Raw genomic sequence first — 27351 nt, 5'->3', positions numbered from 1 at the left:
GGGTATTAGGTATGTAGCTGGGTGCCCTACTAAGCACTAGCTTCAGCTTCCAAACCAGGCAAAAAGGCAACCCCACACAGAATGCATTACAGTATTTTAATTGTAGTAGTAACCAGTGCATGAACTGCATTAGCTAGGCTATCCCTTTCCAGGAACGGATGTAGTTGAACCAACTGAAGTTGGAAATCAGCACTCCGAGCCACCGAGGTCAGCTGGGCCTCCAGCTGGGCCTCCAGGAGCACCACCAAACTATCTACCTGTTCCTTCAAAGGTGGTGCAGCCCCATCCAGAACCAGTAAACAACCCATTTCCCAGACCTGGGAGCTGCCCACTGATAGAGTTTCTGTCTTATTAGGATTCAGTTTATTGGCCCTCATCCAGCCCATAATTGCATCGAGACATCAATTCAGAATGTGCATGGGCTCTCCTGATTCAGAAGTTACAGAGAAATAGGGCTGGGTGTCACCTTGCCCTAGATCTCCTAATGATGGGAGGTATCCAACATTGTTCTGTCAGAAGGGTGTTTGCAAAGTTCACTTCCCTGCCCTTTCCTTTTCTTGGCAGCATGATGTTGGATACCATCCAGTACACTTAAGTACACCAGAGCTTCTCATACATTACAAACTGATTTCTCCCATTAGATCTGGTAAAAGAGAAATGCACTATATTACTAATTAGATTATTATTACTTAATCCTGAGTAATAAAGTAAGCTTTTCTTTAACCAGGTGTTACTGTTATCCAAGCCGAAACGTTAAAAGTAATTCCTACTCATCACGGTCACAAACACTTATTAGTTTAAAAAAGAAACCAAAATGCTTTTGTTTATTTTTCTACTAATCTTCTGTCCTATGTATTTACTTTTGGAATTCCTTTTCTTGTGCAGATTTATACTCAGAACTCTTAGATGGGATACAAAGACTGTTGTTGTTTGTTTTCCCCTTTCAATGCATGGTTTATGTGGAATTATCAATGTGTGTTTGTGACTGGAAGTACATAACTGGAGCTTGTAGTTTGTTATTTTAGGCTGGATGTACATTTTTCATACTGTTTCAGTCCATGTGTAATCCTCATTCTTTTCTTTCTCTCATTTTCTTCATTGCTTCCTCTTTTCTCCATGGATTTGTTTCCAGAATTCCCATTTATCTTTACTTGTCCAAGCCTTGAGATTTATTATTTCACCAATTAGACACATCTCCATTGTTTTATTGAACCAACTTGTGGTCTAGATTTGACACCTTTTTCCAGGGAGGACTACTTTGCCTTCAATAGCTTTACACATGGCTGAAATTCAACAAGTGAAGCTTTCCACTACTGCATCTTTGAGCTTGAAAGCTTCACATGCTAACCCCAAAGCACCAAAAAGAAGTATGTGTTTGGCAGTTTTTTTATTTGCATAATATCCTGATTTAGTCGTCTGATCACTGCAACAGGAGGGTGTTACTGATTTTGTACATTCCACATTTAAGGATTCCCATCTGGGTACCTGGAAAGAGAGAGGAAATGTTTTATTAACCCTAAATTCTCTAAGTGCCTAAAGGGCAGTCTACCCACCCAGTAGTTGTTTTGTCTGGTCCGCACTCAAAGGAGAGATGGGAGGGTATCCCATAGGTACGTTTCTTTCTTGTTTCTGCCATTCATAATTTTCTCTCTTAAGTTGGTTGACCAGTTTGTCCTTCAGTTATATGCTCATGTTGATACAGTTGAGCAAGCAAGATACGAGTTTTCCTGCGCTTCTCATTCTAAATGTCAGCTCCTCAAATTTATATTTAGGGGGCAATCCTGTGTATGTTTAGACAAAAAAAAGCCCTGCAACTCCCAGCATTCCCCAGTCAGCCATGCTCTCATCTCACTTACTCAACCATATCAACATGAGCATATAACCAAAGGACAAATTGGTCAACCAACTTAAGAGATAAAATTATGAATTGTGAAGACAAGGAAGAAATATACCTATGGGCCAGGGAATGCTGGGAGTTGCAGGACTTTTTTCTGGCTAAATATGCATATGATTGCACCCTTAACCTTTGAAAATAAACATACGATTGAACAGATGTGACTTAATTATTGCCACACATTGTACTGATTCCTGTAGAGATATGGATGCTTCTGACATACTTCCAGGCCTGCTAGATGATACTGATACATCTAAGCAGGTGTTCTGTTTACTTTGCTTTGTTTTCTGTGAAGAAGCATGGCACTTCTAGAAAGTAAGACACCCAGAGGAACACTGCACCCAACCATCTTGGATCAGTGCAGATAACTTTGTCATAAATGTGGGGGCATAAATGTGAACAAAGTTAGGTCCTTGAGCTATTTCTGTTAAAGGAGGACATATGGCATAGCAATTGCAGTTTTCTGAAGCTGATTTTGTTGTTGTTGAAAAGTTATAGCAATTGACCTATCTCAATATCAAGCTCCATAGTGTGGATAAATACTTAGATGATAGTACAAAGCCTTATTTGCCCTTAAGTTTTCTTAAGAGTCACATGAACCATACTGTTCATCTCCACTAGAAAAGGGAAAAAAGGGAAGATAGGAAGGAAATAATTTGCATTGCATTAGGAAAATTTAATAAATAGTTAGTAAATTCTTGGAGCCACAGTTGTGCCTCCAATCAGTCAAAAAATGAAAACCATATATGTTTTCCTATTCCCTTTCTATTGTAGTTGGTGGAATGTAATTTCTTTTTTTATTATTCAATTTACTTTTTAAAAATCTTTTTTATTGTTATAATGATTCACTATGAGATTTCATAAGCTGACACGTGGGATGTGGGCAGGGGGGGAGAAAACTGTGTAGAGAAAAAGCAGCAGCAGCAGCTACCTGAGCTTCTTGGTCCTCTGTATGTGTATATGCAGGCAAACAATCCTCCCAGCGTGACCAGACCCCACTGCTTCTGTTTACTGGTCTGCGTTCCCAGCTGTTCCCCTTGTTCCTCTGCTCCCCTCCCTTTCTCTTTAATTGTTTGTGTTACTAAAGTCCCTTTCTGGATTCAAGTGCTGGGAACAGCTGCCTGAGAAGGACGTTATGGCATGAAATGGGAGTGAAGCTTTGCTTCATAAGCAGGCCTGTCTTTCCTTGAGGGCAGAAAGTTTTGCTGCCTGGAGTTTGAGAAGAGGGCAATTGGGCTGGCAAAGCTGTGGTCAAGCCATAGAACAATGGAGCAGTACGAGAAAAGGTTATATTTGTTACTCCCTGCAGCTAGCAGGTCCACAAGTCCGAAGTGTTCCCGTGTACCCTGATAAGGCCTAGGGTAACGTCAGCTGCCTAAAACAATGGGAAACTGCCCCTGCAGGTTCCCCCCCCACACACACACACACACAAACACATGTTATTCAGAACCAATTCAGTACCACATTTTCCATTTAGCAACTACAGAAAATAATCAATCAAAAAGCAGAAAATTGAGGGCTGTCAGGGAATTAAAGAAAGCAACAGCGCCCTGTGAAAAAGACAAGAACCATGTTTGTTCCAACCTGGCTTGCTTGATGTTTACCTCTTGCTTAACTCTGAACTTTATTAGCAGATTTTTGTTTTGAGAGCTTTTTTGGTTCTTACCTCCCTTTTGGGAGAAGAAGAGTCCTCTTTTATCTTTTTGAACATGTTTGCTCTTGGCTTTGAGACTATTTGGGGCTGTCTTTCCCCAAGCCAGTTTCTCTGAGCCAGGCACCTGAGCAGCTCGGTGTAGTTTTTGTCTGCAATTTTATTTCATTCATTGGTGAAGCATGGGCTACACAACACAACACAACCCCCCCTTCCTTTTCTCCAAAGGTTTGGACCATACTGCTATATAGCTGAAAGCTTCAAACACTGCAAACTTTAACTAGCTTGGATTGGTGGAAGTTTAAGTACAGCTAAGTACAATTGAAATTGCTGCTGGGCTTACTTGGGCCTACTAACATTCCTTTGGGCCTAATAACATTGGGCCTACTGGGACTACTAGCATTGTTTTTTTGTTTGTTTTTAATAGGCCTTAGCAAGAGTTAAACTGCAGTGTATTTTGCATAGTGTACACATATATTTTCTTTGTAATCATTATATGTTTCACATTTTACTTCTGTATATGATGTTCTTCTGCATCTAATTTTCTTTATAAATCATTCAATCCTAAGCCTCGCGTGGTATGATTTCATTTGTTTAACAAGTTTAAAAAGGTATTCACTGTTTTCCTGCTTAAGTTTTAAAATATATTTTCAAACACATTGAACAGCATACAGATCCTTAGATAGCAAGGATCTGTATTGGGACCGGTGCTTTTCAACTAGTTCATAAAGACAATGTGGTGTAGTGGTCAGAGTGTTGGACTGGAACCTGGGAGATCTGGGTTCTAGTCCCTACTCAGCCATTGAGTAGGGAAGCTCACTGGGTGGCTTTGGGCCACTCACTGACTAACCTACGTCACACGGTTGTTGTGAGGATGAAATGGAGGAGGAGGATGCTCATGGAAGCTGCCTTGAGCTACTTGCAAGAGGAAAAAAGGCAGGATATAAATGTAATACTAAGAAATATAATAATAGTAGTAGTAATAGTAGTGGTGAAAATAATAAATGATCTGGAACTAGGACTAAGCATCAAGGTGGCCAAGTTTGCTGATGACACCAAATTATTGAGGGCAGTTAAAACAAAGAGGAATTGCGAAGAGCTCCAAAATTATCACTCCACAGTGGAAGAACAGACATCAAAATGGCAAATGCAGTTCTATGTAAGCAAGTGTAAAATGATGTACATCTGGGTGGGCAGGGAGGAGGGTGGAATCCCAACTTCACTTGTATGGTCGTGACTGACTAAGGCAGAGATCTTGGGCTTATGGCTGACAGTTTGATGACAATGTCAACCCAGTGTGCAGCTGCTATGAAAAAAGGCACATTCCATGTATTCCAAGGCATAATTAGGAAAGGAATCGACTTGGCTGAGGGAATGGGAAAATGCTGCAAGGCACTGATGTTTCAACACACTTTTAAAGTCCCCCGTCCCATCCCCCCTGTAACCAATCCATGACTTTCTGGTTCAAGTCAGACAAATACTGTATAAGGACAGTAATTTCACATCTTCTCGAATGTGAAACAATTTCTGCGGATTCAAACAAAAAGAAAAGTGCAAACTTCCCAGTTACACAGGATTCTTTGTACAACAGAATCAGAAGTATGCCATATCATGCACTCCAAAATTTTCATTAATTTTTATTACAGAAGCTCCCACACTGCCAGTTACTTTTTCAAACTACTTTTGAGTGACATATATAGATTGTAATTTTATGCAACCCCATTTATTTATTGCATTTTATTCTGTCTTTTAGCTCAAAAGTCTCCCAAGGTGACTTACAAAGATAGAAAATAAGACAGCCCCTGTCCACAGGCTTACATTCTAAAAGACATAAAAGGAAAGGGGATTGGGAGGGAGGAGGAACACAGAGCCAAGATGGACAAACCATGTGGTGTAGCTGTTTCTCATTACACTTTGTGTGGTGCATACAAGAACACAATGCAAAAGGAGGATCATCAAATGAAACATGCTATAAAGGCTTTGGACAAGTCAGGTTTACAACCCAACAAACCACATGCACGTTGAACTCAAATAAACAGTAGTGAAGACAATTCCTGCCTGCAGGCTTACAATCTAAAAATACATGACACACAAGGAAAAAAGAACAGGGAGGGAGGAGGGGGGGAAATAGGATGCAATCCTGGGCACGTTTAGGCAGAAATAAGTTCCACGACTCCCCACATTCCCCAGCCAGCCTTTCGGTAGAAATGATGCTGCTTCTCACTCTCATCTCCCTCAGCACAGCCTGCTGGAATGGAATTTTTAAGGGTAGAACTTATGAGGGTAGAACTTGCAGGATAAAAAAACACAAAACTATACAAATGGACAATTTTTAAAAAAATAAAGCATTTTATTTTTGAAATAGATTATCTTTTTCTACAAGAAAATGGTGCTGATTCTGAAGTAAACGTGTTCAGCATCAGGATAGCAGAAGCAAGCTCCATTTTATTTCTGTAGTCATAGTTATTCTATAATTTAAGTGAGTTTGAAGTGTAAAACTACAGATGCTCAGAGTACTATTATTTTTTTAATCAGGGTTGGCAAACAATTGTACACCATAGGTTGGTGAGGCAAGGGTGTGGACTTGTTCCTGTATTCCAAAGGCTGCTTGTCTGTGTGATTCTGAGAATATCACGTGTTATTTTAATTATGATCATTATCAATGATGTTATGGTTTGAGGCGTTCTTGTGTATGTGTGAAGGCAGGGGGAGGTGGTTGCAAAGGGTTCCTTCTGGCTTTCAAGGGATATAATAATCATTATCATCATTACATACAAAGGGATGCCTATACTTTCTCCTGAGCAGTCCAGTCCTTACTTCTTACAAGTAAGATATAATCTGGAGAGCTTTGGCTATTGGGCAGTACAGAAATGAAATGAAATTGAATAAAGGAACGAATGAATGAATAATTTTGTACTATGCTGCTTCTGAGTAGGCATGCTCTGGTGGATGTGTTGTGATGCTTTCAGAGTGCTTTCAGAACAAAAGCATGAATGTTGGGAAGCTTTCAGAACATCTTCCTATGTACCAGAAGCTGCTTTTCTATGTGGCTCTGAGAGTATCACATCTTATTTTAATTATTATCATTATTATGGCTGTGTGGACTCTCTGCTCCCATTCATCATCTTAAAGTCACCGGACTGTCTGTGAAATGGGAGTTATTGCTAGAACAGGAGAATGCGGATGCAAAGGAGTACTTTTATGTGGTTATGTGATTTCCCCCCCGCCCCGGATGTTTTGTGCCTCAGTTTTCTCCTTTTGTGGCATGGGTCACGGATTCAAAGACTACTCATCCACTGATCCCCCTTGGCCCCGTCTCTCATGAGCTCTTGGCTCCGCCTCTCATGACCCCTTGGCTTATGACCCTTTGACATGCCCTCCATCCCACCATTCAGACTGGCCTCCAGCTTCCACTGTATGATAGTGGTATTTAAAATGATGCATGTTTAGAGAATGTGGATAGGGAGACATTTTTCTCCCTTCCTCATAATACTAGAACCCAGGGTCATCCCATGGGGCAGGTAAAAGGAAGTAGTTCTTCACACAGTGTGTAGTTAAACTATGGAATTCTCTGCCACAAGATGTAATGATAGCCTCTAATTTGGATGGCTTTAAAGGGGTATTGGACAAATTCATGAAGGATAAGGGTATGAAGGCATACTAGTCATGATGGCTATAGCTATCTCCAGTATCAGTGTCAATATGCCTATTTATACCAGTTGCTGGAGAATATGGGCAAGAGGGTGCTGTTGCATTCATGTCCTGCTTGTCACTTCCTCGCAGGTAGCTGGTTGACCACCATGTGAACAGAATGCTAGACCCTTGGTCTTATCCAGCATGGCTCTTCTTATATTCATATTAGAGATAGGACCTCAATGTTCAGAAGCACTGTACCTCTGCTTTCAGTGACAGAGAGAGAGAGAAAGACACAGAAAGACAGACAGAGTGGTGTGTGTGTGTGTGTGTGTGTGTGTGTGTACACACAAACACATATACCTTGGGAAGACACTTGTTTTTCAAAAACTAAGGAAATTCGATCATCAAAAAACCTGCTAGTTTAAAAGACCAGACGATAAGGCCATCTCATGTTGGTCCAAATGCCACAAAGCCAGGAAATCGGAAGCTAAGGCTAATGCCTTATTTGACATGCCCCATAATTAGTCATGATGTTGTGCTATGTCACAAATTGTGCTTGCTTACAACTTATCCTCCATGCACCCACACTTTTCCTGGGTCTTTCAATCCCAAATCCAGATTAGAAGGATGGAGTGCCTGGGACCAGCAAAGATGCTCCACATTGTCCTGGTCCTGTATTGCCTTATGAAGCATCTGGTCCTTACTGTATTGCTAGAGGAATCCTGCTGTAAGGTGATTCATGCCTTTATTCTGTGAGTCAACCAGTGTCTTTACTGGGTAAGTTTATAGTGAAAGATGGGTGTCTCCTTTAATGTAGCTGGGCTGAGAGCAGTACTACTGCTAATAAAGGTGTGTGGTATATGTAGCTGTATTTCCTAGCAACAGTATGACTGATGATGTTGCCAGTAATGGTGAGAAATGTCAAAGCAGGTTGGGGTAGGGGAAATTGTTTCAAAGATCAGTGGGAGGCGCCAAGAAAAAAGTGGAACTTGGTAGTGTGGGGGTGGGGAACATAATGATTTTGAGCAGACATCAGTTGCTACATTTATTAAATGGAAGTATGTTTGTTGAGCTGGGCCTTCTCCCTACTAAAAGGTACTCACACAGACTTACATAGAATATGAAGTTAGACAATTGAACTCACAAACCTGAACCCATACATCTTTTCTGGGGTGAAGTGATATTGGGAAGATGCTGTCTGCAACAAATAAGTAGTGTGCTGGAAGAGGGTGTTTAAGCCTTCCACTAATCATTTGTTTTAATCTACAACACCATACCACCACATTGTTTTATCTCCACCAAGTATCTCAAGATCCAAAGCAACCATGGGTTGGTCCTGTGGTATGCGTGCTAGTGGAAATCTCAATATGGTAGAGAATGAATATTTTCCTTTCAGACTCCAAATCCATTCTGTCACAACCAAACATCTCCTATTAGAAAGTGTCCCCAAAAATCTTGCAACATGCCTGCTGCTGGAAATCTTGGTGTGGTGTTGAATGATATTTTTATCTCATTCCTGTTGGTGCAATAGAAAAACCAGAATTAAAAACTTGAATTACAATGTAATACAGGCTTACCTTGTAGTGACACACAAAATAATATAAGGATGGTGAGGGGTGGAAGAAGAGGGCTCCCTCTCACTGTTCAACCCATCGTGCAAGCTACTTGTGTAAGGAACAAACACGCATGGGTCACCTCACAGTAGGATTCCTCTAGCAGTGCAATAAGGCTCAGATGCTTCATAAGGCAATACAGGACCAGGGCAATGTGGAGCATCTTTGCTGGTCCCAGGCACTCCATCCTGCCAAACTTGGGTGGTATAGAAATGAAATAAATAAATAATAAAAACTGAATTTGGGACTCAAAGACACAGGAAAAGTGTGGGTGCATGGAGGGTAAGTTGTAAGCAAGCACAATTTGTGACATTGCAGAACATCATGACTGATTACAGGGCATGTCAGATAGGCATCAGCCTTAGCTTCCAATTCCCTGGCTTTGTGAGGTTTGGACCCACATGAGATGGCCTTATTGTCTGGTCTTTTAAACCAGCAGTTTTTTTGATGATTGAATATAGATTTAGATATCAAAAATACTTATAAGTATGAGGGAAAGCTGAGCCTGCTCTTTTTTGAGTACAGTCACAAAAGCAGATTTGTGTCAGGCTAGTGCAGTTTAAATGAAGGTATTCTGTCTAATCTGCATAGGTTCATTTTCATGATTCAAGCAATTTTGACATATCAAACCAAACTACAACTTAATTAGCTCTGACATAAGATGCAAATATGCAAGAGAGATTCTTTAGCAGTCTGACATGTTTTCATTTTTAAAGTTGATTTTTGGGATAATTTTAGTGTGTGCAAATATTTATTATTTAAAAATTTCAGCTTTAGGAGGAGAAGAAAAACGCTTTCAAAATATGCAGATTAGCATTTGTTTAGAACACCTTTCTCATCAGAATTAGGTGAGTTGGAAGTCATACTATGAATTATACTTAAACATCATGTTAGAATGAATGTACTAAGAAAGGATGGAGAAGAATTTTGGAAACAGGAGGGAAATTCAACAACAAACTGCCCCAGTTAATACATTCTGGAGCCCTTAAGAACCAAGCCTTCTCTGAATTTTGGCTCAGCTAGTATTGGTTCAGCACCAGTCCTCTCTTCTGCCAGGTTCCCTCCTGCCCATCTTTCCCTTTACTAATGGGGGGGCGGGTATGTTTTGCTTTCCGAATACAAACTGTTTAGTTTCATTCTTCATGACTCATTGACCAGGAGGAATTTTATAAAAATCTAGTTTTCAGAGTTAAGCCCAGGGCTTTTCTAAGCTGTTCCTTATTCCACAATGAAAACTCCTGAGCATGCTTTCAACCTGACTGATGTGTCTGAGAGATGTAGTTTTTGTTCCAGTGAAGTTCATCCCAAGCCAGGGTTAGATTTGAACTTTGGGGAGTGATAAATCATTCCAAAAGAGGATGTGAGTTTTACTCTCTTCAAATGACTTCTCCCGATCGGATCAAAATCTGAGTGGCAGGAGAATTCCTGCCCACCCCCACCCCAAACACACATTAGGGATATCAAAGAAATCCGCAACGAATTCACATGACCAGCTTTTTCTGAGTTGCATGGATTCTGCACACTTGTGGACTGTTTTTTACTTTCCAGAACTGTACACAAATGTAAAAAAGGTACAAAAATATGATCCCCCCCCCCCAAAAAAAAAGCCTACAAAAAATGTGCATTTCCCCCATAGGCTAAAGCATGAAAATGTGGAGGGAGGGGGATTTGAGCATTGTTTATTTTTTCCCCCATTTGGGGAGATTTGCGCAAATTCACATTCACACTAATGCACATTAGTTAATGTGAATTAGCACATGGTTGCAAGTGTGCATTAGTGTACATGAAAATTAGTGCAAGTAGAATGAAATTCTCCTACAACAAATCCAGTTTTGTCAAGGAGCAGATGATGGAATGAAAGACACGCGACAATCCACAAAACTCAGACGGAACAGATTTAACAAAATGCATGCATGCCTACCCCCCACCACACACATACACTGTTTCTGCTGCCCAAAAGTCATGCCCACCACCCACAAACATATTTCTTTCCTTTACATGGGTGGGGCTGGAGTAAGAATGACTTCAAGATAGAAAAAAAGTATGGCTTTTTTTCGTTCCTCCACTTGTACTTCCATCTCTTCTATTGCGCTGGCTAACAGTGCAATGTGGTGTGGTAAATCATGGAATATGTAGCTCTTCCAAGGACTCTTGCAATTACCACCGTGGTCAGTGCCTTTCTCTCCCCCTGCACCACAAAAAAACCTTAATGGGGCTCTCAAACCAAAATAATCACCCAAATTTGTAAAGGCAGTTTTGCTTCAATCCTAGGATGAGCCATTGTTGGAGAACAGCTTCCTGTTTAGATAGGATGATTTTCACCAAGCAAAGTTTGTACTGGCATGATGAACTCTGCCCATCTGAGTGTGAGCTCCTGCATGTGGAGAGCTCACCACAGTAATAGCTACCATGTAGTCTGAATTAAAGCAGTCCTTAGGTGTTGCTGTTTTTAATCCATGGGTTTTATTTGATTAGTCCCATTAGGAAGAGTAGCTGTGTGGGTTCAAGGAGGCAAAGTTTTAAGATGTAAACTTTAAGTGGAGGAGAAGTATATTGTTGTTTGTACCCATGGGAGGAGCCACTGCCAGGTGAGAAGTGCTGTGCTTTCTTTTCCCCAGGATCTCTAATCATCCCTGAATGTGTGATTTGAATCTATTTGAATACTATAGGTACACGGGAAATGTATTTAGATTTGGGGCATTAGTGTCCAAGATCCTGTTTTGAGTGTGTCTGTATATACATGCTTATATACATTTAATCAGACTTCCAGCACTTTACTAGAGTTGCAGGCATGTTGCTTAAAATGTTAGACACTATTGCATTTCTGAAGTTTTTTTCAGATATATTGATTCTTATTTTTGTGCACTACTTTCCTACATGTGTTTTTCTCTGGAGGGCTTGCCTGGGAGGGGGAAAAAATCAAATGAATTGTATTTTTGAAGACTTCAATATTATCATAAAAGTCACTGATTTTGTAAGCTATTCCATGGGGGCTTACATTTTGGAGTTTCCCAAAGAGTTTACTCCTCTTATAAAATAACAATTTTGTTATACAAAATATTTTCTCCAGATTTTAAATCTACCAGAGATGACCAATACCATACATGTTTCATGACCAAAAGATATTTTTCAGTGTTACCAATGTTTAATTGAAAAGAAAAAGGAAAGTGTCATGTAGTATTTTAAGATCAGCTATATAGCACCCTCCCAAGTTTGCATGCCTGTCAACAAGATGTCATCCTCTAAGTGTGAGTGGATGACTCCATTTCCTCCTTGAATTTCCACTTACTATGCAAAAATAGCACTATACACTTTCAGAATAGATATGTGCTTAAAACTCTATAAATTCTGATCCAGTAAAATATAACCTGTGGTTATTTCTTTATTTTACTAATTTTAGTACTAATTTTTAAGACTGTCTTAAAATAAAAAGGGATAATTCTTTTCCATGTGTGTATGTGTGTGTGTATAGTGTATTTTATACAAAGACAGGGTTATATTTAGAAGTTTCCAGTGCTTAAATTGTCCTCTTCAGTCAGTGTGAAATGCTACAACTTTTAAGCATCCATATGTCAGCTGTATCTCATAAGCTTGTGTCTCTTAGCATTGGGGTTTCAGCATATTGTTGTTTGCTTTATGTGCAAATTGTTTGGTGTGGTTATCATTTCAGTTACCTCAGTAATGTGCATACAATCTATATATTTGCCCTCAGAAAAGCTTTTCTCACCTTCTTTGCTACAATGATCAGCCTATGGACAACTTTTAATTAGTTTTTATTTATAATAATTTAAGTACTTGAATATCCTATTTTTCAACACAAAGTTCCTAGAGTGACATCTAATAGCAAAATATAAAACAATTACTAGTTAAAAATTATCAGCAACATATTAAAACAGCAACAGCCTGTTCAGATAAAAACCAAGTTAAAAACAAAAGTTCTAAAAGGCCTTGGAAAATAAACAGGCTTTCACTTGGTGCTGAAAAGACAGCAAACTCAGTGCCAGGCGAATGTCTCTGGGCACAGAGTTCCAAAAGCTAAGGCACTACCAGAGATAAGACCCTATATGCGGTCACTGCCTACCTCACCTCTGATGGCAGAGGGACCTGGTCAAAGGCTCATGCAGGCAAATTTGTGGGAAGTTGCCTTGTCAGATAAATTAATACAACACAGTAAAGCTGTGCGTGGTTTGTCTAGTATAGACAAATTTGATGGGGTATAGTCCCCTTTCATCACATGTATTAACCAGTCCTTACCTCTTTTTTCCCCTCTACTTCCCCATGTTTCCCTGTGGCGGTAGTCAATAAGACAAGTTGATGTGACTGGTTAAAAGACTGTGTATTTTCATTTTTAATATTATGGATTAGACCTATTTAGTGCTTTACAGAAGATATTTTTATTATTTAATTTGTTTGTTTGTTTGTTGTCACACTGTGACTGTGTAATGTTGTACTTCAGTTTTGGCTGTAATTTGTTTTTCTGTTTGTGTGTGTGGGTATTATAAAAGTTATAGTGCTTTTAAAAAATGCAGGCAAATTTCATGGGCAGGTTCATGTGGGGAGAAGTGGTTCCTGAGGTACCCAGGTCCTAAGCCATGATCAAATGTCAGCAGCAGAAGGCTATGCAGGCTGGGAAAAAGCTCCACTGAGCTAGATGAGATCTCTGTACCCTTGAACTTCCTGATTGCAGTGTGCTTGTGAAGTAGGATTATATATTCACAGTGGTCACTGTAAGTTGGCATCCACTGACATATCAATCGCTGTTATTAATATGAAAAAAAACTGTCTGAAAGCCTTCTGAAAGCAATAGTACATGTAGACTGTAGACCAGGGGCAGGCAACCTATTTGGGCCATGGACACATTTGGCAATTTGAGAAACTGTGCTGGGCACCTGCCATGGGAGGCATGGTAACAGACAAGAAACCTGGCTGAAAGATAGAGTATACAGCAGAGGTGGGGCTTGAGCCACAACACACTAAACAGCTCGTTCGAACTCACAGTTTCCAGCACCAACAGAAACCTATTCCACAGCAATCCCAGCTGCCAGTAGGAAAATGTGCTCGTTTGTTTTTTAAGTGGGAGGGTTAGGGCACTTTGGCAGGCACCAAGAAAGGTGCCCAGGGCACATTGGTGCCCATGGGCTCCGTGTTGCCTACCCCTGCTGTAGATCTACTTTTGTCATGCATTTCTGTGGAAAAAGAATTTATCTTCCTCTTCCTGTACCAAGGAGCTACTGGCATTGTTGAAAGTGGTAGGCAGAAAAAATGTTAGATAGTACTCAGAGTCAGTCCATAGAAGCAGGGAAAGAAGAAGCATGTATTATTCATCAGTAATGGGTGAAGAGAGCTCCCCACGTCTTCCCCACGACATTACACATTACAAAAGAAATTAGGAAAGAAAGAAAATAAAATGCAAGTCAGTTGCATGTCTTTCCTTTCTTCAAGGTAACACATGAACCAGCTTCTAAGTGTTTTACAGTACCTGATTTAACTAGGGATAAGCCAAAAGGTTTAGGAAACTTTTGGCTCAAAAGGGGGATTCAGGAGGGCTTAAAGTTTTCATGAAAGTCGCTCTTGCTTAGTTTTTCACCACTTGTTTGTGGTCCTGCTGGTGGAATTCACACGAAATTGCTGGATGCCAATTTTGATCTTTTTCTTTTTAACCCCAAAGACAGTTGGGTAGGAATCATGCCTGATTTGGCTTCTGTTGTCAAATGAGAGAGAACTGGGAAGAATGAGCAATTACCCTCATTCTGATTTAACTTTATGATGATGCAGTGTAGCCAGCGAGAGCTAGCTATGTGATGTCTGATGCCAAATCAGAGTTCTGCCCATATTCTGGCATCTTGTGAATAAAAAGACATGTCCAGTAAACATTGTGCCCATGAGCAGTGGATAGTGCAGTTGCTCCTGCAGTGAGCGAGGCAAACAATTTGTCCTGATTTTCATTCCCTCTCCTGCACCCAGCACATGTGACATTATTGTGAAAAGAACAGGAACTTTAGGGAACTTACTTTACTATACAAAAATAGGATGTATCATCTAAAGCCAGTTGCAATCAAGCTCTAAAGATCCTTGTGAAATTAAAGGAATGATTTCACTGTAAGGTTTTATTATGATTAACTTTCTGGAGCAACCAAAGGGATTTAAGTCAGCAAAATGCTAAATTGCAGAATAAAATGTAGAGGTAAACTAGGAAATGAGTGATGTTTTTAACATTGTAATAATTTCCATAATCATTTCATCAGCATAGTTACTTTTTGTTTTAAACTTAAGGCACAGTTTTGAAGGATAACTCAGCAGATATTTTGCCATAATCTGTAAAGTTTAATGAAAGCTAATTGGAGGACAAATTCTAGACTAATTAAAATGTGACTGTATAAAATCTGAAGGATAAATGAAGGAAAATGCTGCATAGGGCAGAGAATTTCAAACCATTATTATTCTGAAGACTGTCAAGTAATGCTTTTGTACATAATGGTCATGGACATTGCCAGAAACAGAACAACCTTGAGAAAGTTATGTTAAATGAATGTTTTAGTTCTTTTGTTTCAGAAGTGGATATTTAAATAACAGCTGTATAGGGGTTTTATTTAAAATGAAAAATAAAAAGCAAATCCCATTTTCATCTAAAACATACTACATTCTGTTCACAACATACATTCCATCCATATTCTCTCATGATCAGCAGATGTAAATGTTTGACTTACGAGTTCTAATGAGATTTCAATACTGAGCAAACAATAAAAAATTATGCATTGCATACTTTTATTGGCCTTTGGCTTCATGGTTAGTGTTACACCCTTTCAACAGCTTTGGTAATATTATATCCAGCCGGCTTTAGAAACAAGGTGAATTTTAGTGGCGGGTTGAAATGGTGAAAATTAATTTGATTACTTTGTGCAAATAATGAATTTCTATAACATAATTATGCAACGTAAGTGTTATCCTTTGGTGTCTGTAGACAGGTACTGGTTTTTCTGCTGCTAAGAGTGATCCAGAGGGTAGGCTATTGGACCAAGACCAGAGAGAACTGGGTTAGATTCCTATCTTACCCATATTCTCCTTGGATCATTTTAAACAAGTTATTTCCACCTTAATATCCCAATCTATTATATAGAAATAAGGAGCTAAAAAAGGTAAAGGTGTCCCCAACCAGTTGTGTCCGACTCTAGGGTGCGGTGCTCATCCCCGTTTCTAAGCCGAAGAGCCAGCGCTGTCCGAAGACACTTCCGTGGTCATGTGGCCGGCATGACTGAACACCGAGGTGCACAGAATGCTGTTACCTTTCCCGCCGAAGCGGTACCTATTTATCTACTTGCAATTTCTTGCTTTCGAACTGCTAGGTTGGCAGGAGCTGGGACTGAAGACGGGAGCTCACTCCGTCACGCGGCACTCGGGTCTCGAACTGCTGTCCTGCCGACCTTCCGGTCTGCAGTTCAGCATCTTAACCACTAAAAGAAAATAGCTTTCTATTTTCCTGAAAAATAACTTGAAAGGTGACCTGGGCAGAGTGGGCTTGATTTTTACAGGAATCTATCTCAGTCCCTTACTTCCCCTGTAGCAGCCATATCCAAAGTCTCTGTGTGTGGGGGGGGGGAGCCCTTCCCCCAGGTCCCATGTCAGTGGAGCTTAGTCTGCTTTATTTATTATATTTTTATCCTCCCTTTTATCCAAGGAGCTCAAGGCAGTATAAGAGGTTCTCCCACCGACCCCATCCCTTTTATTTTCACAACAACTTCATGAGGTAGGTTACCTGAAAGAGATGATTGGTCCCAAAGTTACACAGCAAGTTTCATGGCTTGGTGGGGATTTGAACCTGGGTTTTCTGGTCCTCAGAGTGAACCTCAGTCCATTCCTTTGTAGTGGACTGGTCTTTTGAGGAAGCAACCTGTGTAGAAAAAGGAGGTACAGATCTCCAGGGCCATTGCTTCTTGAAAAGCCAATATGTCTCTGTGTGGCTTGCACACAGAGTGGCATTGCAAGTATCTTGATAGCTCACACGTTGGCCAAGCTCCCAGAGCATAGGAGGTGCACTATATTGCATTAGAAGCCACCTACACCTAGCTTTTATGTATATGATACTGAAGCCTTAAGGGTGTGACTATCAAGAAACTGTATAGTGCATATAGTAGTAGTTCTAGGTTTTTGAGGGCCCTTGGGCAAGGCAGCCTCAATGGGCCCCCTCCTTCAGAAAGTCACCATTCTCACTACCATTGTCACCACCTGCTATTGTTCCCACTCCTTTTTTGACCTTTACTAACACTTGCTTGCTGGAAAGGCAGAGAGCCAGTGAGCAAGCAGGCAGTGGCTTCTACTGCTCTTCCTTCTCACTACCAGCACTGTCTGGATCAGAACAAGGGGCAGGTGAACAAGAAGCTTGCAGTGGGGAAGAGGAGGAGCAAGTCCAGGGGGCTCTTGTCAGAGGACTTCTGCTGGGGTGTGGCCCCTCAGCAGGTACCCAATCATGCCTACCCTTGACACTGGTCCTGAGTGTGCATATACAGGAAATGGGATTTGGGAGGTATCATGAAGTCATTTGTCTTTCACAAATGAGAATAATCCTGTTACACAAAAGAGTAAGCAACAACCAGTTTCTTTTCATGTGGGAGAAAAGCCACTTAATTTAAATCGAATCTCAAATTATAGTGTTCTCAAATGAGAGTAAGCTACCCATAATTTTGCTTGAGCAGACAGTTGAAAATTTGTCTTCCCTCCACCCCCATTTTTGTTAATCCCATGCCCCAAAAGATTGACAAGTAACTGGGACAGCCAGCTGAATGGCAATGATTACCAAATGTAGTGTTTGCTGCTTAATTTGTACATACATAATCAATTATATTTTACTATATTGTCCTAAAACAAGGCATGAAAGGGAAAGTTTTGCTATTAAACCAAAGTGTGCTTTTCCATTCACAGTCAGTTTTTCCTTCCCACCTCTTTCCCACTGGTACCACTAGGAATAGTGCATAGCTTAAATAAAGTCCTAAGAAAAGGTTTCCTAGTTTACAGATAGGGATGGCAGAGAATTCCACCACGGATCTCGGTGAGGCCGAATGCCAGTGCATTCGGCCCCCCAAAATCTGTGGCGGAACGGCCTGCTACCCCCCCGCCCCGCCGCGGATCCCCCCCGGGACGAGACTTACCTAGGGCGGATCTTCCTGGCGGCGGCAGCTTCAGCTGCGGCTCTGGCGGCTGGTCTTCCGACCGGCTGCTGCCGCCACCATTTCCAGTCTTGGTAAAAAAAAAAAAAGACGTGATAGGCTACGTAAATCTTTATGTAGCCTATCATGGCTGGGTGGGTTTAAAAAAAAAAACGCGCATACGCAAATGGCGGCGGCTACGGCCGCCGCCATTTGCGTTCCTTCTTTTTGGCCGTCTTAGTCTACGTAAATATTTACATAGACTATGACGGCAAAAAGAAAGGGGAATGCAAATAGCGTAGCGGGTGCTATTTGCGTCCCCTTTTGATTCGCCGTTTTAGCCTATGTAAAGATTACTTTACTCTACTCTACGTACTCTAGAGTACGTAAACTCTAGAGTAAAGTACGAGTACTTTACTCGTACTTTACTCGTACTTTACTCGTACTTTACTCGTACTTTACTCATACTTTAAAGTAAAGTAGAGTACGTTTACTCTAGAGTAAAGAGTCTTTACGTAAAGACTACGTAAAGATTTACGTAGGCTAAAACAGTGAATCAAAAAGGGACGCAAATAGCGCCCGCTACGTTATTTGTGTTCCCCTTTCTTTTCACCGTCATAGTCTACGTAAATATTTACGTAGATTAAGATGGCCAAAAAGAAGGAACGCAAATGGCGGCAGCCGTAGCCGCCGCCATTTGCGTACGCAGGTGTTTGTTTATTTATTTATTTATTTCATTTCTATATCGCCCAATAGCCAAAGCTCTCTGGGCGGTTCACAAAAATTAAATCCAAGCAACACACAATAAAACAATTTAAAATATACAGAACATTAAAACCACAATATAACAATACAACCACAATAAAACCTAGCAGCAGTGCAGGAGTTTAAAATACAGATTTAAAACAGCAAAGATAAAAATTTAGAAAGTTAAAATGCTAAAATGCCTGGGAAAATAAAAAGGTCTTCACCTGGCGCCGAAAGGAATACAATGTAGGTGCCAGGCGAACCTCACTAGGGAGCTCATTCCAGAGCCGGGGTGCCGCAGCAGAAAAAGCCCTCCTCCTAGTAGCCACCCGCCTCACTTCCTTTGGCAGGGGCTCACGGAGAAGGGCTGCTGCTGATGATCTTAAGGTAGGCACATATGAGAGGAGGCGAGCACCCCCAAACTATGAACCTGATCCTTTAGGGGGAGTGCAACCCCCTCCAGAAGAAGCTGAATATCACCTAACTGGGCAGATGAATCACCCACTAACAGTACCTCCGTCTTGTCTGGATTGAGTTTCAGTTTATTAGCCCTCATCCAGTCCATTACCGTGCCCAGGCACTGATTCAGAACAGTCACTGCCTCACCTGGTTTTGATGTAAAAGAGAGGTAGAGCTGGGTGTCATCTGCATATTGATGGCACCTCAGCCCACACCTCCAGATAACCTCCCCCAGCGGTTTCATGTAGATGTTAAACAGCATGGGGGATAAAATAGAGCCCTGTGGAACCCCATGGCACAATTGCCATGGCACAGAGCAGTAATCCCCCAGCACCACCTTCTGGAATCGGCCATCCAAGTAGGAGCGGAACCACTGTAGTGCAGTGCCTCCAACTCCTAACCCAGACAACCCATCCAGAAGGATACCATGGTCGATGGTATCGAAAGCCGCTGAGAGGTCCAGGAGAATCAACAGGGTCGCACTCCCCCTGTCCCTCTCCCGGCAGAGGTCATCCCACAGGGCGACCAAGGCAGTTTCCATTCCAAAACCAGGCCTGAAGCCTGATTGAAATGGATCTAGATAATCCGTTTCATTCAACAGTGCCTGGAGCTGTCCTACAACCACCCGCTCAAGCACCTTGCCCAGGAAGGGGATGTTGGCCACTGGCCTATAATTGTTAACATCCTCTGGGTCCAGGTTAGGCTTTTTCAGGAGTGGTCTAATTACTGCCTCTTTTAAAGCGGCAGGCACCACTCCCTCTCTCAAGGAGGAATTTATAACCTCCTGGACCCAGCCGGACAACCCCTCCTTGTTTGATTTAATAAGCCATGAAGGGCAAGAGTCAAGCACACAAGTGGTCGATCGGACTTGGCCAAGCACCTTGTCCTCATCCTCAGGCCTCAGTAACTGAAACTTGTTTGTTTGTTTGTTTGTTTGTTTTTACCCAGAGCCCTCCGCAGCCGGAAATCCGGCTGCGGACGGCTCTGGCCTGGCTGGGCCTGGCTGGGCCTGGCCGGCTGCTCCGCGGACCTGCTGCGGAGCACAGCCGGCCATTCGAGGATTCTGGGTGGAGGAACGGAGCTCCTCCCCCCCCGTTGAGGATTCCGGGGGGAGGGACGGAACACCTCCCCTCCACCATAAACATAATCTGCAAACAGGTAAGTCACTTTCGTACATCCCTATTTACAGAGCTAGGAAAAAGGAAAGGTTCCTCCTGTGCAAGCACTGGGTCATTACTGACCCCTAGAGGGACGCCTGCTTACGCTGGCGCTTCCATGGCAGACTATAGCGGGGTGGTTTGCCATTGCCTTCCCCAGTCATGACTACCTTTCCCCCAGCAAGCTGGGTACTCATTTTACTGACCTCGGAAGGATGGAAGGCTGAGTCGACCTGAGCCAGCTACCTGGGACCCAGCTTCCACTGGGATCAAACTCAGGTCATGGGGAGAGTTTCAGTTGCAATACTGCAGGCCTACATGCTACAATTGAATAAAAAAGGAAGACAACAACAGCAGGGTTCTGAAGAGAAAAAAAAAACTTAAATTTTATACCCACAATTCATTAAAGGTGATACATAATGGATGCATTCACACATAACGCTAAACCATGGTTTAGTGTTATTTGGACAGATCTCCATGAGCCTGAGGAAAACTCTCCCTCCCTTCTCCTCCTTGCCCATGGTTGGGAGGAGGATTTCTGCTGAGTTTAGTTTTACTTTCAAGGAATCTCAGGTTAGCATCATGTTTGAACTAGGAATCCTGGCTTAAAACAAACAATAGTTACAGATTTTGAAGTTATGGGTTGAAGTTGGCTTGTTTAGAAATTGAATAAGGTTTGTTTCAAACTAGGGTCCCCTGTTCAAACATAACACAAAACCAAGGATCTTTAAAATTGAAATTAAAATCAGCAGAAGTCCTTTCCCAGCTGCAAGGGAGGAAGAAACAGGAGGGGAAAGCATGGCAAGCTTGACATTTTGTTCGGGCTTGTGAAGGCTTGTCCACATAGCACTAAACCAGGGGTCGGGAAACGTTTTCATTCCAAGAGGCAAATTCCAATCTGGGAAAAGCCTTCATTCCATCTGTGGGCAGGACCAAAGGCAGAGTTGGTGGGTCAAAATGTGATTCTTAAAATCAAATGTGATTTTATGCCTGCTCAGAAGTAACAGGACAAGCCTCTGCATATCTGCTCAGAAGTAAGCATGAACAGCATGTCTACTCAGAAATAAGCAGAGCAAGCCTCAGAAGTAAGTAGGTCTGAATCACTCAGCTTCCTCCCCAGGCCCTACCCCCTCTCCCCAGCACAGATAAGCACATCAGCAGCAGCTGATCAGAGATGAGAGCTTTTCCTGCTAGGAGAGGGGCAGGACCTGGGGAAGAAGATGGTGGGCCAGATGGGGAACCCCAACTTGCCATATCCAGCTATGGCTCGAGGTTCCCCATGCCTGCACTAAACCGATGTTTAGTGCTGTGCGTGAACACTGCCATAAATATGTAATAATGAACAGACAGGTCCCTGCCCTGAGAAGTTTATAATCTAAAAAGCATTTGTATGTTTGAGAGAAAGAGTTCTAAGTATAAGAAAGGGAGAAAAGATGTAAGAGACAAAGAGCTGCTTGAACACTCATTTTAGAAGACATACATTTAAGGAGCAATCCTATGGCCACTAGACACTGTCTAGATGGCCATAGGATTTTTAAGTTTATGGGAACCAAGGTCAGAGCCCTGGCTCTGAGGTCAGTTCCCAGAAACCATGCTCCCCTCCCTCTCATAGCCAGCATGGTTCTTCCCTGTCTCTGCCCTTGGAAACAGAGTGCAGAGAGGGCAAAAAGGGAGCGGTCCCAAGGGGATGGGAGGAGACCGCGGAAGCCTCTTACGAGGCTTCCTATGTGTCACGCAGCCCCCTCCCCCCACCCCCACTCTGATGTCCTCAGCTAGAGGCACGAAATTGCACATCTAGCCAAAAATGCAGGCCAGGTGACTATCTTCATAGAATTGTGCCCTTAAGTGCTGATTCCCCTCTGGGAAGTGTAACATGTGTATCTGTTTCCCAGGGAATGTATGTGTTCTCCTGATTGGCTTTGGAGTTCTTCAATCTTCTCTGAGAAATACATGTGCTTTGTTAGTTATGTTATTAGCAAACCAACATCATATTGAAACTGGGAGGTCACATCTCAAAAATAAGATGTCCATGAAAAGTGTGAATGAGGTCCATTATAGGAACTCTCACTTAAAATGGATCAAGATATGAATTCAATCTTAGGTAAACCACCTGAGATGAAATGTCAGTTTTCACCTGTTGATTCCTCTATGTCCTGGGACATATCCCAGCTACTGAAGACATGCCCTTAGTTCTTCCAGCTGTATTCCAAAACTCCTCAGGGCAGTTCACGTGACCCCCCCTCCCTACACGTTGAAAGAATGTGTGAAGGGATTGCAGGGCCACATGGGCTAGCCCCGCTACCAATCATGTACATGGTGGCTATGTGCTCCACTGTTGATGCAACCAGCTGCCATGACCCCCCTGCCCTCCATGCGTTTGGAGTGCTTTGGAAGGGGCTTATGTGCATAGAGCTGCTCCACACAAGGGGGAACCATGCTTGGTCCAATATATATGCAGAGGGCAGGATGGTGGGCCTCTGTGCACATCAGCAGCAGGGGACGGGGCAAGCCTATGCAGCCTCACAAGCATCTTGCACATTCTTTCAGCATTGGCTTCTTCCTTGTTCTGCTTGAGACAGGCAGTAAAGACTTCCCTGTTCTGTCAGGCTTTTCAGGTTTACGTTTCGTCAGTCTTTAATTTTAATGCTGCTTGCAAGTTTTATTGTATGGGTTTTATGTAAAGTTTTAATGTTTTTAGTGTACATTCCTCTGAGTGCCTGCTAAACGGAGGGTATAATTTTATTGAATGAATGAATGAATGAATAAATAAATAAATAAATAAATAAATAAATCTGTTCAGGGGATCAAGTGACACCCTTTCCTGAATAAATATCTCTTTGTGTAATGTAAAGACTTAGAGATTTTATTATGTTAAGTGGTATATAAATAAAAAAGAAACAATAGTCTAATATATAATATAGTACTGTGATGGGCAGGGGGGTTAGTCCCATCAAGCCACAGCATGTTCCTCTGTATCCAAAGAAACTAGCAACTGTGTACAGACACATAAACAGTACCTATAGTGGAAGAGCAAATCAGGTATATGATTTTAGTATACTTGTCAATGTTTCATTATCTCAGAAGCAATGGATGCCTTATGGATTTTAACCCTATGAATATAAACAGCTTTTCTGTTTAACCAAACAGCTTGTTATCAGAACCTTGATTAAAGCTTCTAGCTTTAGGGATGTACCGAGATGTTCTGTTTTTATGTATTTTTAACCATGGATACAGGAGCCGGTCTTGGTGCAGAAATCTATTTTGCTATTCTGTTTAGCAGCCATCCACTGACTGACCCAGGTAGCTGCACCTGTGACCAGTTTTTGCAGCAATTTCTGAAGAAAAAGAAAATGCAAAAGTAATCAGCACATTTTTGCCTTTCATTTATCTCTGTCATCTGAGAATCTGATCCTGATAGTATCAGGAGCAATGAAAGGTACATCCTGACATTATTTTCAGGTTTTTTGTCTAGACAGTGAAGAGCAACCAATTGTATCTCTGGAACACACATATGAGAGAAAGGGAGGGGGAATATTCTTGGCTGGAGGCCAGAGGGGAGCAGGAGTAGTAAGCTGTCTATATTTTCTAAGAAAGAAGAAGTTAAAAACCACCACCTACTCATCAGGTGGTTGGAGACTGAGGTTGTAAAAATGTGCTGCAGGCAGAAGTTCTGAAAATCCCAGAAAGTGTTGAAAACATCTCTAAACAAGGTATTTTTCTCCTGCACCTTTCTTGCTAAAGGTCCCAATTGCTGCCAAGAAAACTAGTGAGAATGTTAGCTGCCAAATAAAAAATTTATCACAGTGTTTGGCAAAGGACTGTATCGCTGCTTGTTTTATACATTTCCACAAGGCTATTGAAGGGCACGTTTTTGAACATACACAGTTCACTGATCATTCTGTTCTGTAATAATAAAAAGTAAGCCCAAAGTGGAATTAAACAATATAACTTTTTATTATTTAATAACCATCTATAAGTATTCACCATGGTAAATTCCATGTATCTCTGTAATTAATATATTACACACACACACCTGATGGGCATCCTTGTGGGGTGAGTCAAGTCTTGTAATAAAAATACATAAAATCATCAATTAAAAATGTATTGCTTTAGCATTTCTGCTTGTTATACATTCATGTCTGGGTCAGTAAACTGCCTGTTGGAAAACATAAAGGGACTCATTCACAACAACATATGCATGGTTATAGCTGAAAAACAGGAGAAATAATAGGCTGGAATTGTGGAGCTCACCAATATATCTATTAAGCTTTTTGGCTGTGTCATTAAATTAATGGTATGGAAGGGGAAAATATTTCAGTGTGTATTGAGTGGGGAGAGGGAATATATTTTATACAAAGTTAACACATTGACAGTAGTAATTAAGCTGGCTGATGGTAAAGTTAGCATCCATTTAGAAGTTGCTGTGCCTGTCTGAAGGTACGCAATTATCTCCCTCTGTCTCTACTGAACAGCAATCAGGTTGGGGTTCCAGCTGATAATTAGTTCTGTTTAGCATAGATATCATCATTTTTACTCTAAAGCAAAGTTTCATAGGAATTAGTCAGGCCCTGGGCTTCAGAAGAACACTGGCACCTCTAAATAGTTTTCCATTTTGAGTTCCAGCACACCCCATAGGATACAGAATGCTTTCTCATAAATATGCAGCAAAAGCTTAGCCCCCTGCTAGTGGAAAGAAAAGCTGTAGTCTCTTCCTCCTTCAGCAGTAAACAAAGGTTGGCAACCATATGTTCCCAAGCAGAAGGGGCTCTGGTTGCAAGAAATCCTCAGCTCTTACTGCCTTTCAAAGCCTTAAGAATTAAGGAGCCCTCTTACAAAACAGCGCATAGTGAATATCGCCTGTCCTGACTAACCAGGGTTTGGCCCATCATAAAGTTGGCTGAGAACTGTATATTGAGACTTCTCCGTGCATTCATAAAAGGGATCCAGTTCCAGGACTAGAACTATTTGGGGGGCCCTGGGATGTTTCACTGTATCTACCCCTGCTCTGCGAAGACCAGGAGGGGGAAATTCAGGGGGTGTTTGGACAATCGCAGGGAAAAAAGAAGGCATTGTGGCATCTCCTCCTGGTCCTGTGCATCCATTGTTTACATAATTACCTGCACTGCAGTGCAGGTTGGCATGACATGCAAACCCTGCACGCACCAGGGGTGGCTTCGTACCCACTCTACAACCGTTATTGCATGTTTGCACGACACGCAAACCCGCACTGTAGTGTGGTTAATTATGTAAACAATGGGGGTACACGCAGCATGCTTAAGGGTGGGGGGAGAAGCCACGATAGCTTCTCCCCCCCCCCCCCCGGACACTGTCACCTCTTTGATTGTGAAGGAATCATTTGGGCTGCTTATTGGTTCTTGCCTAGCAACCACACTTGTTTCTCAGAGCTATTTCATCTCTTAAAGTCATACATAAAGGCCACCAATAAACATTTCCATGTGGCAACATTCCATATACAGGCTGTAATGTTTGTAAGTCTCTCTTACCACATACACCAGCATAATCAAGTGGAGAAGCTCCATGCTATAGCACCTCATGTGTCTGCATGCCCTTGTTTACAAAATCCTAGGCAGTTGCCAATGAGTTGCCTTGTCATATATGTCCAGCAGTGCTCTAAATAGGACAATAAGATCTCAAAACATAAGAAATTGGTCCATGACAGAAATCCCATAAATATAATACACAAAAATATTAGTTTATATATTTCATGGTATTTGATATAAACTGCTAAAGACAGATTGCCATTAAGGGGATTATTCCATTCAGCATTCAGAGTTAATTTACAGAAGATAATTCCTTTATCAGGCAAATATCACAAGCAAATTAGTATCCGACTAAGAAATTAAGTAAAAATACGTTTGGCTGGGGGGTGATTCAGAGTCTTTTAAATGTTATGCAGTCTTGTAATATACAAGTCTCTCTTCTTCTTTTTTAAGCATTTTAAGGTGGTGTTTTAATCCCTTTATTCTTTTACTGTTTTATCTTTTGTGTTCACCACTCCGAAATCTGTTTTGGATATTTAGTGCTATACACATATTGTAAATAAATAAAATAAATGTGTGTTTCTATTCTTAAGATGCTACCTTAATTTACTGGAAAACAAATATACAGGTATATATTTCATATTCATGGTGTTTTTTTTAACTTTGGAACTATTTAATACTATGTTGTTGTTGTTGTTGTTGAGTCGTTCAGTCATGTCCGACTCTTCGTGACCCCATGGACCATAGCATGCCAGGTCTTCCTGTCCTCCGCTCTCTCTTCCTCTACTACATATTAGATAATTCAGATGTCTTACCACTTTCATTTGGTTGTAGGACTTACGTCTGTGGTATATTAGGATTTTGTTTTCGTTTTTAAACAGGTAATACGCAGCTGGACTTCAGAATTATATACTTTATCCTCCCCACCCCCCAAGTTATATTTTAAAGTCAAACTCATAAAAATGGTCCTTATAGTGCAGCGGACATTTGGGTCTGACATTATAGATACTTAAAAACTGCAATCCAAAGGAACTGTTTATATAGGAGAACTGTGTCCTACTTTAAGCTGAACATCATGTCACCTTCTTAACTGAGAACTGCAGCAGTAAAAACTCCAAATAAAGCTCTTGCTGCTGCATGGTTTCCCTGCAGGCACTTGCATGAGTCTTTTGGACCATGGCCTTGGGCCCAGATCTGGAGTTTAGTTTAGTCTGTTTATACACTGCTTTTCCGTAGTAGACCATGTCCAGTTTACAATAAACATCATAGTAGACCATGTCCGGCTTACAATAAACATCAAATAGATATCAAGATACAGCATTACATTTGCAAACAATTACAAAATACATTAACAAATGCAAGTAAAGTGTCAACAGTTCAAGAGAAAGAGCCCCGTATGCCAATGGCAGTTCCTTGCACTCTATCACAGGTGTCTAGATAGGCTCTCCAGGGGGTACAATGCTGCTTTGGAAGCCCCAGTGGTCACACAGCCCTTTTCAACATTTCCTTACGCTTTTTTGTAGTTGGGGGTCTGTAATTGACTACAATAGGGA

The 27351-nt window shown here is 41.5% G+C and overlaps 1 protein-coding gene across 5 annotated transcripts in view; it reads left to right on the top strand.

Annotated features, from left to right (window-relative positions):
• VTI1A (vesicle transport through interaction with t-SNAREs 1A) overlaps positions 1 to 27351 on the top strand; it is a 347971-nt gene that overhangs the window by 304237 nt on the left and 16383 nt on the right. For 3 of the 5 annotated variants that reach the window (XM_084846212.1, XM_084846211.1, XM_084846213.1), the window contains one exon: positions 15967 to 16330. The exons of the other annotated variants lie outside the window; for them this stretch is intronic. In XM_084846212.1, coding sequence (XP_084702338.1) covers positions 15967 to 16249 — 283 coding nt within the window. In that variant the 3' untranslated portion in view covers positions 16250 to 16330. Of the gene's footprint in view, positions 1 to 15966; positions 16331 to 27351 lie in introns of those variants that run through there. 5 annotated transcript variants of the gene reach the window in all.

Source organism: Heloderma suspectum, chromosome 3, assembly GCF_057233095.1.
Source record: "Heloderma suspectum isolate Gila_16-S chromosome 3, 16-S_ref, whole genome shotgun sequence".
NCBI classification, from domain to species: domain Eukaryota; kingdom Metazoa; phylum Chordata; class Lepidosauria; order Squamata; family Helodermatidae; genus Heloderma; species Heloderma suspectum.
Note: the sequence above shows the minus strand (reverse complement) of the source record. Positions and strands in the feature narration are given on the sequence as shown.